Genomic DNA, 16388 nt, shown 5'->3' on the forward strand with positions numbered 1-16388 from the left:
GCTCCTTTATTTGCAGGCTTAATGCATAGTCAGTATGTGTTAACATGCATGCTATAAAATGTTATTTTCAATATAAGTTAAACTACTCAGAAATGCCATCATTATACATTCTAAAACACTTTTTTTTTTTTTTTGGCTGTATGTTTAAACATTTTTGTACTTTGCTTGTTACTGTAAAGCACCAAATTTCATGGATTTGCTCCCTTCCTATTTTATTTAGATTTTTGTTTTTTTTTTTTGCATTTGTTATTGATATGTTTAGAGTTTTGGCACTACATTTCCCATCATGCTTCATATCAGCAGTTCTGACCTAGGGGTTAGTAGTAACTCTGGTGGAAAAAGGGGGTTGGATTGCTTCATTTTATATATCTTAATGTGATATAAAAAGTAAGTGTAATGTTGCCATGGAGATCAGCAAGCAATCATTTGATTTACTACTTGTATTAAAGGAAAAAGGTTCAAGATCTGAGGTTATAAAGAAAGTCTTTTTACATGATTTGTAATGTTGTGCTAATTACAGCAGTATGTGCATGATGACAAATGTTTACTCGAGGGCATGGAGGAGAAAGGATGCAATTTTTGACCAGACCTCCCAGTTGAAGCGCGGTCCCCATGAGCTTCACCATGACCCCGATACAAAATGCACTCCATTGTATGCGCTTGGCTAACATGCAGCTGAGAAACATCTGCAGTGGGCCTATAAAAATGGCAGGCCATATTGTGTGATGCTTTTGCCTGCTGTGGAATGACATCGCTCACTCTGCTTCTCCTGTTTCAACCCTTTCCTCAGACCCATCTCGTGGCAGAGAAAGGAGTGTATTATCACAGTGAAAAAGGATCTCCTCCTCCTCCTCCTCCTCCTCAAACCAGCAAATGAGGGGCAGTGATCATGGAGGCAGTATGTGTGTGTGTGTGCGCGCGCTTGCATGTGTTAATATATGTGTGGCGAGTGGGAGGCAAGAGGGAGTGCACCACTGGGGAATGTGCACCTGCAATTTTTCTCATTTGACACAGTTGGTCGTTTGTAGGGTCTCAGGCACAGGAAGATGTCTGTGAAAGTTATGGCTTCTGCCCTCTACCCCCCCCCCCCCCCCCCAAAAAAAAGACATCTTCACTATGGTATTTTCCATCTCAATTCAGAATAACTTATGTCAAGAATTTGGGGGGATAGCATATTCAACTGATAACCAGGCACTGGCTGAACCAAAGTGCAGTATTATCCTTTAAGCGGAGGTTCTTAGGTTAACTTCAGGGAATATATTTGGCCAGGATTTCATTGATCCATGGCTTAAACTGACAACTCCTCCCATGGTTGACAGCTGCGGTGCGAGTATGAGGCCGAGCTGTGACCCCCGCGAGCCTTGATACAGCACATCTGGAGATGCGTTGGGGGTCAGCAGATTTGTGGATTTGTGTGTGGGAGGGCTTGAGAGACGGAAGATAAAGGGAGGGACTGTGTGTGTATATATCGGTGGGTACTGTACGTGAAATACAAAAATTACACAAACAACAGTGTATTTTCCATCCCACGTAAAGCACTGGTACTGTAAACTACTTGACCCTGGCATCCTTCCAAACGAGGAGGCCACTCTGAAGAGCTACCATTACTCTCCCGCTATCCATTCCCCTCTCTCCATTCCCCTCTCTCCTTCCTTTTATTTTAATGAGAGCACAATTAATAAGGAAATGGAACAGCTTCCCAAAGGACGCTGGTTCCTCCACAATGGAAGCCTTCTTTTGTCAATGGCTGTATTGAATTCCCCTACAAGGCCACTGAGCCATATTGAAGGCCATCTCCAGTATCGCCCCACCCCCCCCCCACATCACCACCACCACCACCACCATCTCTCTATCGCTTGCTCCCTCTTTCTCTTATCCTCAAGGTCTCATGGGCTAATCTGTGCCACAGTAACATTTGATCCCAACCCCCCCCCCCCACTCCCCTTTGCTCCAAATGCAGACATTACAATACTTCATATTGATTCGCTGAGGCAAAATCACCAGTTACTTTGCATGCCTGGTTTATTCAGTGACAAAGCTGGAGGAAGAAAGAGCAGGTTCACGCTCTGTCTTGCCCACAATTGTCCCACTGCATCTGTGGTGAACTTTAGTTTGAGGCAAATGGTATTAGAGCCTTAGTATTCTTTGTTTGTGTATGAATACATTAAAATTCGCCCTGATAGTTCAAGCGCAGCATATGAAAAAGAGGGGGAAAGAAAGAGATCAAAAGGAACAATGACTTATTAATCTTTTCCCCCTTTTGCTTTTCAATTATTCCCTTTGTTGGTCAAATAAAGATGGTATCACTTCACCTGTATTTTCATCAGCGGTGCCCCCAATTGCTCCTGGAACACTCAACAACAGTAACAACGCTTTGTGCACCACACAACACATTACTAAAATCATAATTTACCTACAATGCATGCATGAAAAGTTTAGAAGCTAATTGTACTGTTTAATAAACATTTAAGGATAGTCTTCATTTTTTAAGACATGGTGCCATTATGTTGACTTTTTCATCAACAGAAAGTGTATCATAGCTGGCGCAATGGGAACAGCACTTCACTGTTTGTTGTCGTGTGGCCATTAAGCAACATGTTACATACGCTGAAGTAGGCATTCACAGGCTCTCAGAGAGCTTCCATCGAAACAAGATCTGCATGTCTCAATGTCACTAAACAAAGCCAAAAACACTACAACCTAATCAATAGTCTCGCTAAAGTGAAAAACAGACAGCTAGATAAACATCTAGAAGCAGTAGATACTGTAGATGGATGGGTGGGTAGATAGGTAGGTAGATAAATTAAAAAAAGATAACACTGACTCAGGAAATGAGGTAATATACCCAGCCAGCAGTACTTTAAAGGGGACCTATTATGCTCATTTCCAGCTCTATATTTGTATTCTGGGACTTCACTACAGTTCTTTGCATGATTCATAGTTAAAAAAAACTCTATATGTATCTTATACTGGCCCTTTATGCAGGACCTCAGTTCAGCCTGCGTCTGAAACAAGCCGTTTTAGCTCCCCTCCCTTATGTCCAGCTCCCTAAAAGCCCACTCTGTTCTGATTGGCCAGCTTCAGGAAGCAGGCTATGTAAACATACTACAGTAGTCACATTTTGCTCCCTGTTCTCGTTCTTTACTCAAAATATAAACTTCTCAAACACATCCATACATGTTGGAGGTGAAATCAAATGCAAGTGGACAGCGCAAACATTCGCAGCCTCATTAGGCTACCTGCTTATTGTGTGACATCTATATCCTATCTGTGTTCAGCTTTAAGTACTTTTATAGCTTCTAATTATATCTCTGTGGTTTGAAGTTTAGTTTCTCTCTGTGTTCCTGTTTGTAGTTTCAAATATCTACCTTATTTTACTGTTTGCTCATCACTTTTAGCCATATCAGTCGTGTCAAGTTACTGCTGATGAAAACCAAAACCCAACATTTCCTGCTTCGGTGCTTCATATTAAAAGCTTTTAAATCACTAAAAAATGGGAGGTTTATATCGGATATTTGGAGCTCTTTGTTCAGCAGATCAGCTAGAAATAATGCAGGGAGGAAAAGTACAAGCAGAAACAGCCACAGAAACACCATAATGTTAGCAGAGCAGAGCAGTGAACTCCAGCACTAACAAACCACAGCAGCTGACCAACACACTGGGGCAGATGACCATATAAAGAAATCTGTCACGAGATGACGTCAGCTCGTCTCGAAAGTAGAAAACAAACGTTGGAAACATGGTATTCAGAGCAGCCTGAAGCCTGAGCTTTTTTCTCACAGGGATTACTTCTACATATGTTCACCTCATTATTTGAAACTTTGGCCATGCACATCCGAAATTGTAACATTTTATATATGACAGAAAATAAGGAACAGCATAATAGGTCCCCTTTAATGAAAAATTCATCCACCCTAGGGACTAGCCAAAAAGTTAGGCAGTGTAAAATTGCCCATATTTACTATTGTTTGTGTGGGAAAGGACATCATTTTCTGAGGCATTTCTGATTCAGTATTAGGAATAAAAATTGAGGAATAATTGCTGTTGAATATATACAGTACATGTTATATATATATAATATATACACACACACATACTATTGTTATAAATTTATCTCTGATCTTGGACTGTGTAGACACATAATGAACTGTCTGAGAGGGAGAGATATACACCCGTAATAGATAAGATAGACAGATAAGTATATAGTCCCCTGACCCCCCTCCCACTCACAAACACACACATAAAAAGTCTAAATATCAAGGCATGTTATTAGCAACATGTGGTATAGAGGGGGTGATTCTAATCTGAATAATTACAAAATGCATAGATTATTTGCCTCAGGCGTGCATTGTAATCATGTGCTGCAGCAGCAACATTTCATCATGTGGGTGGTGTCAGACAGTGTCACCATGCTTCACTCACACCAACCGACATACCCCCCTCCTCCCATGATTGTGAAAGCCTTGCGGTGGAGACAAAGCTTAGGGGGGGTCAATCCTACATAGCTGATAGATTTGCATATACAGCGGTGTAGCGCCTAATATTGCTCCATGCAATCATCAAGCCCATTCTTTCACAGCACCTACTGTGTCATCAGAATGCAAATATGTCACATATGCAAACAGCTACAGTATGTTGACGCATTGCATTTATTTTACTGGTGAGGGATGAAAAGCATATGTCGCTCGTATAGATTTCACAGCGTGGCTTGTGGAAGGAAAAAGTAATTAATTTCACAAATTGAGTAAAGCACAGGTCGCTGCATTGTCTCTCAGCATGGTTTCCGTTTGCTCTTCCTGCCCGTCACATTCCACCCACACCCCAAATTACTGCCTGACCCCTGCTGTTATATGGTGTGGGAAAACCATGCGGTATTGCACGCCCACCGTTTTTGCCCTGTACGCTGGTCTGCAGGGTTACTTAGAAATTCTCCCTCCAGCCTGCCAGACACCGCAAACACATATACTACGCACACGCGCACATTATGCAGCCTAATGTAAACTAACATCCACTGCCACTTGACCTCGCTGTCGATATCTGTCCTCATTAAACACCATTCGGCCAGCTGCAAGTCCACTTTAAATGGCATCATTCAGCGCTTACCAAATTATGCCTGTGCAACTGGGCTGAGTGGATGGAGATCCTAATTCATTTATTTGGAAGATATACACAGGTCTCGGTACGGACACCTATAAAACATGTAGAGGTATTTAACCCCACCCTGCCACTCTTAATGTTGCTGTCATTCATTCCTCTTGGGTTGCAAGTTCTGACAGCAATTTGGCAATGTCAAGCAGTGACTACGGATGCCATGGGAAGTAAGGGCCATTTTTCTTATTCCCCATATCAAGCAGGTATTGATTTTTCACTCATTATAGAAGAACATAAAAAAAGAGAAGGGGATTTCTGAGCGCCATGCCAAATGCCATGCAAAATGTTACCGAGGATACATGAAAGTGAGAATTGAAACTGAATGGAAAGAAATCTGGACTTTAAACATAGAATATCTACTTAACATTGACATCAAATGATTCTACTGGAAGAAGACCACATGTTATGACTGAAACTGTAAAAAAAAATAGCATTCAGAAAAGAAATATGGTATAAGCTGGCATCCAAATGACAGCTATGGAGTCCTCCCTTAGGCAAAGGTATAAAAACAAATTTTTTTTTTTCCATAACTGCAACACTATTATCTATTTGCAGGAAGCCTTGTGTGGCTTATGGAAGAATATAATCCATTCCCTGGAAAAAGAGAGGCAAATAAAAAAATCTGTTAAAGCATTAAACTCAGGGCATTCATCTAAACCATTTTGAAAACCATCAAACTTTTATGTAAAAGTAAGTGCTCAAAAGCAACACCTCTTCATTTCTCCTTGATGTATCTCAGTTGTCTTATACTGCCTACTTTAGACTAAACTGAGTTATATTTATTATCATGTACGGCGCACTGTTTTCACACTGGCACGGAAAAAAGTGCAGCATCCGTGCACTGGGGACAAACTAATGTCATCGGGCACAAGCTGAGGTTTTTCCTGCCTTTGCCTCTGTAGTAGTTCCGTGGCCTTGCCCTGACATTTATTGCACCGGTATGTGCAGTGCATTTCACATTCCAAGCTTACAGTTTGAGGGATGTTGTACACATTTTCAAACCCGTACTCACACGCACATACCTCAACCAGTGTCATGAGACATGGTATTTCTTTTTTCTTTTCTTTCTTACACAATAATGCCATAGATTAAAACATATGTTTTCAATATTATAGTTTACTACTGTTCCACATACTTACAGTTTGACTTTATACTATACTAAATGAGATGCATTGTGTGTCATACACTATGTAAAATATATTGTATAAGTAAAATATACAGAACTACACCTGCATATGCAATACATATTTGTAATATATAATAATAAATAACGATATGTACAGTGTGTTCATATGCAAAGTGGTTATGCAGAGTGGGTAATTGATATTAGAACAGGTATGGACATGCAAATGTTTCCACAGACCTTTCAAGACCTTGCAAATTTCTCATGAAAAATTTAAATGCGACTTGCTGTGAAACGCTCGAGACTTGACTTGGATTTGACCCAGAAGACTTAAAAACACTGTCAAGTATTAAAAAAAAAACTGTAAGTCTTTGCTGTGATTGGACATACATTCCAAGCTGAACATGATGCCTTCCTAACAAAACCAAAGTCTGCCACTAATAACCATGGACCAATTGGGGATTAAGTGCCTTGATTAGCTACATATCCCCTTTAGTTGTTGGTGAGTAGTTGCTCAATGCATAGCACTGCACAAACTTTTCCCACTTTTCTTGGCCCATTTCCGTAACTTTAAGCCTTCCGCCACCCACTCATATTACACCTCGAAATATACGAGTGCTGTTTTCTTCTCGGTGAGAATTTGGCTGTACAAAACCTACAGTCATTAAACTCCTCTTTGTCTGTTTATTCTCACCTAAGCATAACAGTGTAACTTTAATCATCACCTTACTCGCTTAAATAAAACACAAGCGGCGCTGAAAGTTATTCTCTTCATTTAACGTCGCATTCAAATGCATATATAATTTACCACTACGCTGAAACACTGTATCTGAAAATGCATGCATACATTATGCCGCTGCAAATGAATGACTGACATCCACCCACTCCAAAGCCCACTTGTTTTCAATGCTTCAAGAGGCATCTCATAGTCACAACAAAACAGTACATGCCTCAGTAGGCTCTACAAAGAACTTTCTCTCGCTTTGAAATATGAGCTCAAATAAATCATTTGTTTAATTAATTAAGCAAATTAGGCAAATCCAGGGATGCCTTGGCGGATGGAGTCAGTGCCCTGCCACAAGGAGATTAATTAAGTGGATCGGGTGCGGGAAAAGGGAAACTGACGTTTTGAGTTTAATGCTCCAGCTATCCTTAGCATACTGGTGCTGGATACCACAACCGGAGCGACACAGTGGGGTTAGTCAGGTGCATGTTGGCTCAGATTCAAATTCATGTTAGCTATGCAGGGCTATAAGAATGACTGAAAGAGACAGATAGAAGTAAGATGCATGTTATATGTTAATTTCCACAACACTGTTGTCTCCTATGAGGCACTTTTGCAAAACAGACATTACCTGACATTGTTCTAAGAGCCGCAGATGCGTCGGGCACACATCTGCCATGTTGACTCATCCGTCCCTCATTACATACCCTACCCCACGGCAGAACGATATCTGCTTCAAGGCTTGATGTATACGCTAGTATCTGACCATGAAAAATATACTGTATGTCAGACTTTCATCTCTCGGATTGGTCCACGAGCCGTCATCCATTATAGCGGCTATGTCTCCCGATTCCATGGGGTGGTATTGAGTGGAATGAATATAAAATCCTTCCTGGAGCATTTTATATCCACAGAAACGCATGATTAATGTGTTGCTCAGGCATGGCCAGGGCTTTTGGGGCATTGCTTTTCCATTGTTATTCACTGTGACCAAAACAATGACAAGGATGCGTTTTACTTATTTTTCAACCCGGTGACAGCGTCTGTGATAGAACTTTGCTCTAATCTCGCTTGACTTTGTAGCTATACTTACAGAAGCCTGCAGGCACACACAAACAAAAGACACAATCACTGTACACACACACACATTCACATCGCTAAGTTACATTCTCTCATTGAGTGTTTTTATCTTGCCGTTGTGACACTTGTCCAGAAATATTCCTCATTTTCAGACAAGTGCAAAGTGTCAGACAGTCGGGTAGGTGTTGATGTACAAATAAAGACAAGAAAGGACAGGACGCCGTGTAGCTTCAATGGTAGATTCTTAGCTAACACGGTATGTGCATTTTTCTGCATGAATGCTGTGAAAATTACATGTGAAACTTGGCATGTGTGTCAATAGAAACAGCTTAACGCCATTCATCCGTGCACATGTGTGCCTCTGCATGCCTGTGCCTGACTGTATATAGACAAAAAAAAAGGGACTATAGATTACCATTTAAAAGTAGGCCAGCATCCCCTGGAGTACACATTTCCAACACTCTCAGGGAGAAACATGCACAATGACATTGTGGTGAATATTCCCACTGAAGCTTCCCCAGCTGCGGAACAATTCGCTGGCAACATCTGGCCTTGTCTGTTTATAGCATCATACTGGGGTTGGGTGTGAAATGATTGCTTTTTCTCTATTCTGGCAAATTATTTACATGAGATGTCAATAACTTAAGCTGCTGTTTCAGAAGCAGGTCCAAACAAGTCCCCTATGCTCAAATGCATTTCCTTTAAGATATTAACTGCGGCACCGAAAGGCGGCGACTGGATCGTTCGTCAGATTGATGTCACTATTCCTATGGGATCAATGAGATGATTGATTATTGGAGTATGAGTAACAAAGCAGAATGATTGATTTCAAGGACTGTGTAGGTGTTTTAGCCCATTTACTACAAATCATGCCTACATTGCAGAAGATGGGTTTTCCAAATGGTTCAAACAGCTTTTTAACAAAAACAGCTTTTGCCAAAAATAATGGCAGCGTAGGCGATGGAGAAATGTTGCATAGGGGCAATAGAGTGTGTGCAGTATGTTTTCATTTGGGTCATTTCTTTACAGTGGGAAATGACTTTTTTGGCTTCATGCGCCACTGAGCAACTTTCACAGGAATGAACAGGGTCCCACCTCTGATTCTGTATCCAGTTCTCTTTATACATCCATGTATGTGGAAAAAGAGCTCTGTGCAAACGTGAATAGTTTATTTTTCATCACGAGAGGGGGATTTCGAATCACACACAGGGTTGTATATATAGTTTATGAGATTTGTAGTAAATGGGGTAAAACATGCAATAACACACTGTTTTTTTTTCCCTTTGAATAAACTGACTGTCGCAGAGTATCTGTGCCGAACACGTTTCAGCCACATCCCAGACATCCGTCTTCTTTAAACCACTTCACATCCATCCCTCATGACTTTTTCTAATTGGCTGAGGCTGGGTGTACTACAGTTACTGTTCATCCAGCCCATGGGGTAGCAATGTGCTCCATCTCTTCCATCCCAGGATATCCTTTAATGCTTTTTTTTGTTCCAATGGTGTTTGTGAACAACAGATTTCTGGTCGGAACACTTTTATGAAATAATCACGTCTGAAGGTGCAGCTAAAAAGCGTCTGATCTAGACAGACAGAAGAGTCATGCGGATAACAGGAGAGATGTTTACGTGCTGCTTGATTGACACGTCCGTCGTAGGCGGCACTTTAGAGTCAATGTGAATCAAATACAAGGTCGAGAGGTTAAAACAGTAAAGACCAATAACAACGACCACACACAAGCGATCCACTCTACATATGGTTGTTTATGCATAGATATGCTTGCCTTTGTGTTGCTCCTAATACTTTATGTATGTGTATCTGTTGGTGAGTGTTTTATGTGCTTTGAATAAAAGCAGGTAAAACAGCTATTAGCTATAACTGGGGTCCCAGAGCTCTCCTGACACAGGAACAACGACTAGTAATAGTTCAAGACATCTTGAGACAAATCTTGAGACACAACAGGAAGAAATTTTACATTTTCCAAGACTCAAACTGGTGTACAAATGAACCCACCAACAACACTGCATGAAATATTGTTGTGGATATATTTCAAAAAGGGTTTTTTTTTTTTTCATGTTTCAAATCTCCTGCCAATAAATATTTGAGTATGAGAACTTTCTATGCATGTTCATCTCAAGTTATTTTGAGAAGTCAGAAAGCTGTTTTAAGTTGAACTGAAATTGGAATTTTTCCTCCCTTTTTGTGGAAGGAAATACAAACTAATAATGACACGACAGCCAGTGTGTATATTTTCCATTTTTAATGTTTGTGCACTTGATGAACTGCATTGCCACGTTTCCTCTAAATGATTATACTTGACGGATGCAGTACTAGATTTTTGTAACTTTAAAAAAACATATATATTCTTTTATTTCTGGTGTAATTTTAGTGTATGGGATGTGGCACATGAATATTATCTATGGTAGTACTTCTGCTGTTTGTGTACATATCTGTGGAAACAATACTTAAGCTTCAGGCCTCTAGGAGGGCTTTTCCCATGGCAGCAGCTGACTGATATAAACACTGGCATTGCTAGGAGAAGTGCTGTCAACTTCTGTGGTGCAGTACTTGACTAGAGCACATCATAGACCTGTACAGCCTATGCACATTGAGATACGACTTTTTTTTTTTTTTTTTTTTTACACTTTTTCAAAAAGCCAGCATAACATTAGCTATGAACCATTCATGATTTAAAATGTCTGACTCTCTGTTTTTACAAGATTAAATATGTGGGAAGACCCATCGTTCTGTTTAGTTTGTATTCCACTTAAAAAGTGGAAGCTAGCAAGCTAATGTAACTACTTCACACTAGATGTTACATTTAATTCATGTTGTTTGAACAGCTGCTGATGACTCAGCAGCTCTTTTGTGTGGCTACAGTTGTGATGATGGCAAATAACCAGACAGTCAAAACCTGAATGTTACTCCATGATTAGAATTATGACATGGAGAACGTTTCAGTTTGACTGTAGCACCTTAAAGTCAGTCTCATCTGCTCTTTTCGGCTGACTAGCACTACATCAACTGCCTCATAATGTCTCAATCCACTGGTCAGTGGAGCTCTATGAGGAGAGATGTCATGACACACTGCTGTCACCTGACCTCTTTGTATTGAGCATTAAGGCAAAACTAACAATGCCGGAGAAGTGTGCTTTCATTAGCGCTGGATGATGAACCCGGTCGCAACCACCCTGTGCGGATATCACAGCACAAAAACAATTCAATTAGCTTCAAATTTCCCATTAATGGTTTTAGCCATATCAAATTAACATTTTTATGGGCCATTGCCCCACTCCCAACACTCCTTACATCTAAACCCTAGTTGATTGTGACCAACCACCCCATCTACACACACACACACATACACAAACTTCTATACACACACACAAACCACCCGACCACCACCATTGACTTCTTTTAATCTGAATTTAAATGACTTCATTTGCTTTGCCTCTGAAACAATCCACAGAGGCCAAAGGGAAATGCTGCAAAACTACACTGGTCTCCGTTTACCGTGACGTGGGAAAAGAAAGACCTTGCAAATTAATCTTCAGATCTTAATGCATGAAATGATAAAAGAAGTCTTTTTTTTTTTTTTTTTTTTTGACTCCTCCTGCAATTCTCGCTACGCTAAACGTGCGCCACAAAGCCAAAGCAGTGTTAATGATTCTTTGAAAGTAATTTCAGTTCATTTTTTATTGCCAGGAGAGCAAGAGATGGAGCCAGGAGAAAGAGGGACATATCTAAAAATAGATGAAAAATCAGAGAAAGTAACAGACAGAGAAAGCAAAGAAGCAAAGTGTAGAGGGGAAAAAAAAAAAGTTCCAGTGAGTTTGGAGAGTAAAAAAAAAACTGCTAATTAGCTAGACGCTGAAAAACAAGACAGACATAAAGTCAGAGGCTTTTATCGCAGTTGGCTGACAGAAGCTGGCACTTAAATAGTGAAGGATGAAATTCTGATACAGCTTCAAATCACGCCAGTCACAAAATGCAAAGGGCATGTTTTGTGCCCACATCTGCACGCCCACGTCGACGCAAAAACACAAGCACACACTTGTTCTTCATCAGTCTAACTCACCCAGAGCGGCTGGTGCGAAGAGGCTGGCGAGGACTAGCAGGCGTGCGGTCCACATGGCCTCCTCCTCTTACCGCCCGCTGCTGAAGGTCCCAGTTGAGTTCAGTACTCGGTCTTTAGTTGGCAAACGCCTGAATCGGGTGCTTCCTTTATGGCACGCTTCCCTCCACTGCGCCACGCTTTCCGCAAGAGCACAAGTCGTGTTGAACTGATGCCAGATGTCGTCCAGTATCTATCATGAAAAAAAACACATACATGTTAGCTGAATGGTAGACTTCATGTGAATGAGGGTTAGGACCTCTAAATTCTGGAGAACTTTTTTTTTTTTTCTTGGTGATTCCTTCTTTCACAGGAACAATTGAGTGTATTCTCCAGTAAGAAACATAACAGATGGATGCACCATAGCTTTGTCATCCTTATGCACAGTCCTTATGGTATTGTGGGTTTCAAGTTGTCATGGAGCGACTCTGTGCAAGTTGCTCGATCTCCAGTCAGCCGAACTCAAACCGAGTGTGATCAACCAGACACTAAGACAGTGCGAAACCCACGAAATGTATTTCTGGATATTCTGTTGTTTGCTCACCGAAGTGTTAACACCCCCACCTTACCAACAAATCACCCCCACAGAGAGCCAAGGAGGGAGCGATGAAGCACACACTGTTTTGGGCTTCGGTGGAGAGCTGTGTGAGCGGGGAGTATATGTATTGTGTGTCTTTGCACCAGAATTTGTGTGTATTCTTGCAAGGGTTGATGGTAACTGACATAAGAAACGCGCTGGTGTTTTCCCTTCCCTGTGGGCATGATCCATAACTTCACAGTTTGAGGTTTTGCACACCTGTGAATGTATTTGTGCGACTTAAGGAACGACTACTGTGCTCGCAGGCTTCACTCTAAAATTCCAGTCAACAAAAACGGCTAACAAGACATACTGTGCAGAGACGAATGAGCCACGGCTACCCTTGACCCTCCTCTAAGAGCGCCGTCACCGGTGAACTCCCGACACAGGATGAAGTCATCGCTAAGCTATTGCTAGTTAACATAAAATACCATGTAAAAATCAGATGTGATTTACATAGTGTTGGCCTGTGACTGCTGTGAGATTAACACTTAGGATGTGTCGAATGAGGAACCGTTCAAAAACGGCGTGTGAAAATTTGCAACTCTCGTATCCTTTAAGTGAAGTATGAATATATAAAACAGGGAGGATAAAAAAAAAAAAAAAAATATGTGACTGCCTATATTCCAATGAGATTCTTAAGATTATCCCCATCAAACCCATATCATGATATTAAGGTTAAGTCAGCTTTAATGATTAGGCCATCTGAACCCTTCTATTATCCACTATCAGCCACGATCTGCTGCAGATGTATAATCTCTGCAAAATGATACAAGTCAGGAGAGTGCACACAATGCAGCTATCCTCTACACAAGCATTATCCTTCTTGCACATTAGGCATTCTATACTGCATTTAATATTGCTGGGAGATAATACCATTGTGGGACATGAGAAAATCTGGTTACAAAAGGTCAAAATGTGAGCGCGGAATGGAAGGACAAGGCACTTGGGGAAGCTGACACCAGAATCTCAAGTTATACCGACACTAAATTTAAATACATCTCTGTCCTTTCCACATCCGTTTCTGTACGTATTCTTATCCTATGTCACTGCATTTTTTTTTTTTTTTTTTTTGGGTGCAGTGACATGTCCCCATCTCATAATCTAGCGCTTAATCCCAATTCAAAAAATCCTAGATTAGAGTAATCCGATTTTTTGAGCAGATATTAATGGGTTTAAGAGAAGGACAGCAAGCCTATCATGAGCCTCTGCGTAAACAGACCATTTGGACAATATTAAGAGGTTATATAGTGAGACGGGCACCATGAGAGGAGCAAAACTGAAGCCTGAACAACTAGTCTGAACCAATCGATTGTTGACTTCACTCCTTCCTGTAGATGTATGATGGCAGGAGCTTTTAAGACGTTAAAATAGCAATGTGAAAGAGTGCATGTGATCAAAGGAATACGCTTGTGAGTAAACAGCGCTTTTAATAAAACGCTCTGACAGCTGCAGGAGAGCTAAATTAAATATGACACCAAATCAGATACTGTGACTCCCTTGACAAAAAAAAAAAAAATACATTATTCCAGAAATAATCACATTCAAATACACTGTCCAAGCGGCAAATAGGCCCTGGAGTTTATACAGTGGGATGATTTCTAAACTGGCAGGAGAGATGCAGACTCAAAAAAGGAGGCAAAGATACAAGAAGGTACTGAAAATATTTTATGAGACGAGACAAGCTAACACTGATTTCTGTGGTATGATTGTTGGCTTTTTTTTCTGCAGGTTTTGAACTGTCACAAAAATGCAGGAAGAATGTTGCTATAGATAGAGGCTGCTTCTATGGCGGAAGACCATGAGAACTCCCTTTGTATCACTGTGTGCATCCATCTGTGTGTGTGTGTGTGTGTGTGTGTGTGTGTGTGTGTGTGTGTGTATGGTCGTGCTGGAATCCGCCATATCTCACAGCATAACCGATAAAGCAGCGACTACTTGCACAGGTGTTCCTTGGAAAATTATCTCATAAAATGAAAAACACTTCACTATCACAGTTGTTAATTTGCTCTCAAATAAAAAAAACAAAAAAAAAAACAACATGTGGGCTTAGGTAGAGAACTGCTATCAACCGCCAAAAGAACACATCATAAAATACATATGAGGAGGGTTTGGACCCAGTTCAATGAAGAAAAAAAAAAGAAAAAAGAGGTAGAAAAAAAAAGAAAGAAAAAAAAAAAAAGAGAGACAGAGCGGTAGTCCAGCACTGCCAACTCGTCTTGTATTCCAGAAGGAGCCTTATGATACATTACGGTGCTGACGTTTCAAGGGTACTTGTTCTGAGGGGGATTTAGGATACCTCCCTTAGATAAGCTGGCCAACATTTAGCGGGCTGAGCGTCTGTTCTCAGCCACATCAAGGAGATTTCTTCATAACTTCCTCTAATGTTTCGGTAGAAAAACTTTTTTTTTTCTAATGGGCGATGTTGTTGTTTTTGTTATTTTAGTAATCTTGACTGTGCCGAAGGGGCCCAAATGATTCCTGACAGTTTTAATTAATTGACTTTTCTATCTACTGAAAGCAAAACGGAGCTGGGTGATATAGATGGTAAGAGAGGTAGTTGATGGGTGGGGGTGGTGGTGGATGTTGTCTCGCAGCAATCATGTGACAGCAACTAAACCCGGAAAGAAAAAGACAAATGAGAGACAAATAGCGTTGAGGCAAATGGAACCTGTTAGCTTGATTTAAGTTGGATCCAAAATTAAGGGCTGTATTTAAAGGGCTTATGAGTGACTGTGATTTTAAAAAAGCCAAAGAAAATACATGGAAACTTTTCTGACACGTGGTACAATTTTAGTACACTTAAATATACATTCATTATTCATCTGTAGTGATGTTGATAATAACAAAAACACCTTTCTGGAAAGGTGTTGAAAATGCACCCTGTTAATACAAGATTTCAGTGTTAAAAGCTACAAGAAAGATGTTTTTGCTTTACTGGTTTACTACTAAACACCTACCGCTATCTTGACATTGATAACACGCTCCTGCTTCTCCAATCGGGTGAGAGTCAAATGTGTTATGTTGTAATTAGGCATGCTGTGTGACTGCTTTGTCAATGACACAACACTTGATAAAAATATTTAGCAGGAGCTGCAAAACCTTAATAAATTCTGTACTGGAAAAAAAAGAAAATAACAATACACCTGTGTGCCCTGGAATTTGGTCCTCCACTTGTCACCACTACAGTATTACTTCTCTCATGGAAAGTGAGTGAACATTTCACATATTTCATAAAAGCCTGGTCAACTTTTCCGTTGTCTTGTGACAGCAGTGGAAAAAAAAAAATGTCTCTGGCTTCCTTTATTTCCTCCTTTAACTCCTGACTGCAAGAGAGTTTGCCAGAAGTAAAATACAGTGTGCCAACTGTTTTACATGCCTTTTTACATATTCTTTTCATATTTAAATATACAACTACAAGTTTACATGTGACTCACCGTCTCTCTACTGCGATTGTTGAGCAGCTTCACTGAAGCTTGTTCTTGGTCAAAAGGAACAAGCCGAGCACATTCTAGAAAAATTATTAAGATTAAGAAGAAATGCTTTACTCTTACTGTTTCCACTGAAATGTCAAATATAATATATGAATCTGAACGTTGTTGTCTTTTCTTTCCATT

General features: G+C 40.5%; 1 protein-coding gene across 13 annotated transcripts in view; it reads right to left on the reverse strand.

The window, feature by feature from the left end:
• LOC122973443 (adhesion G protein-coupled receptor L3-like) overlaps nt 1-16388 on the reverse strand; it is a 243642-nt gene that overhangs the window by 148007 nt on the left and 79247 nt on the right. For all 13 annotated transcript variants that reach the window (XM_044340968.1, XM_044340969.1, XM_044340972.1 and 10 more), the window contains one exon: nt 12159-12387. In XM_044340968.1, the coding sequence (XP_044196903.1) occupies nt 12159-12213 (55 nt within the window). In that variant the 5' untranslated portion in view covers nt 12214-12387. The remainder of the gene's footprint in view (nt 1-12158; nt 12388-16388) is intronic.

This window comes from Thunnus albacares, chromosome 22 (assembly GCF_914725855.1).
Source record: "Thunnus albacares chromosome 22, fThuAlb1.1, whole genome shotgun sequence".
Lineage (NCBI taxonomy): Eukaryota > Metazoa > Chordata > Actinopteri > Scombriformes > Scombridae > Thunnus > Thunnus albacares.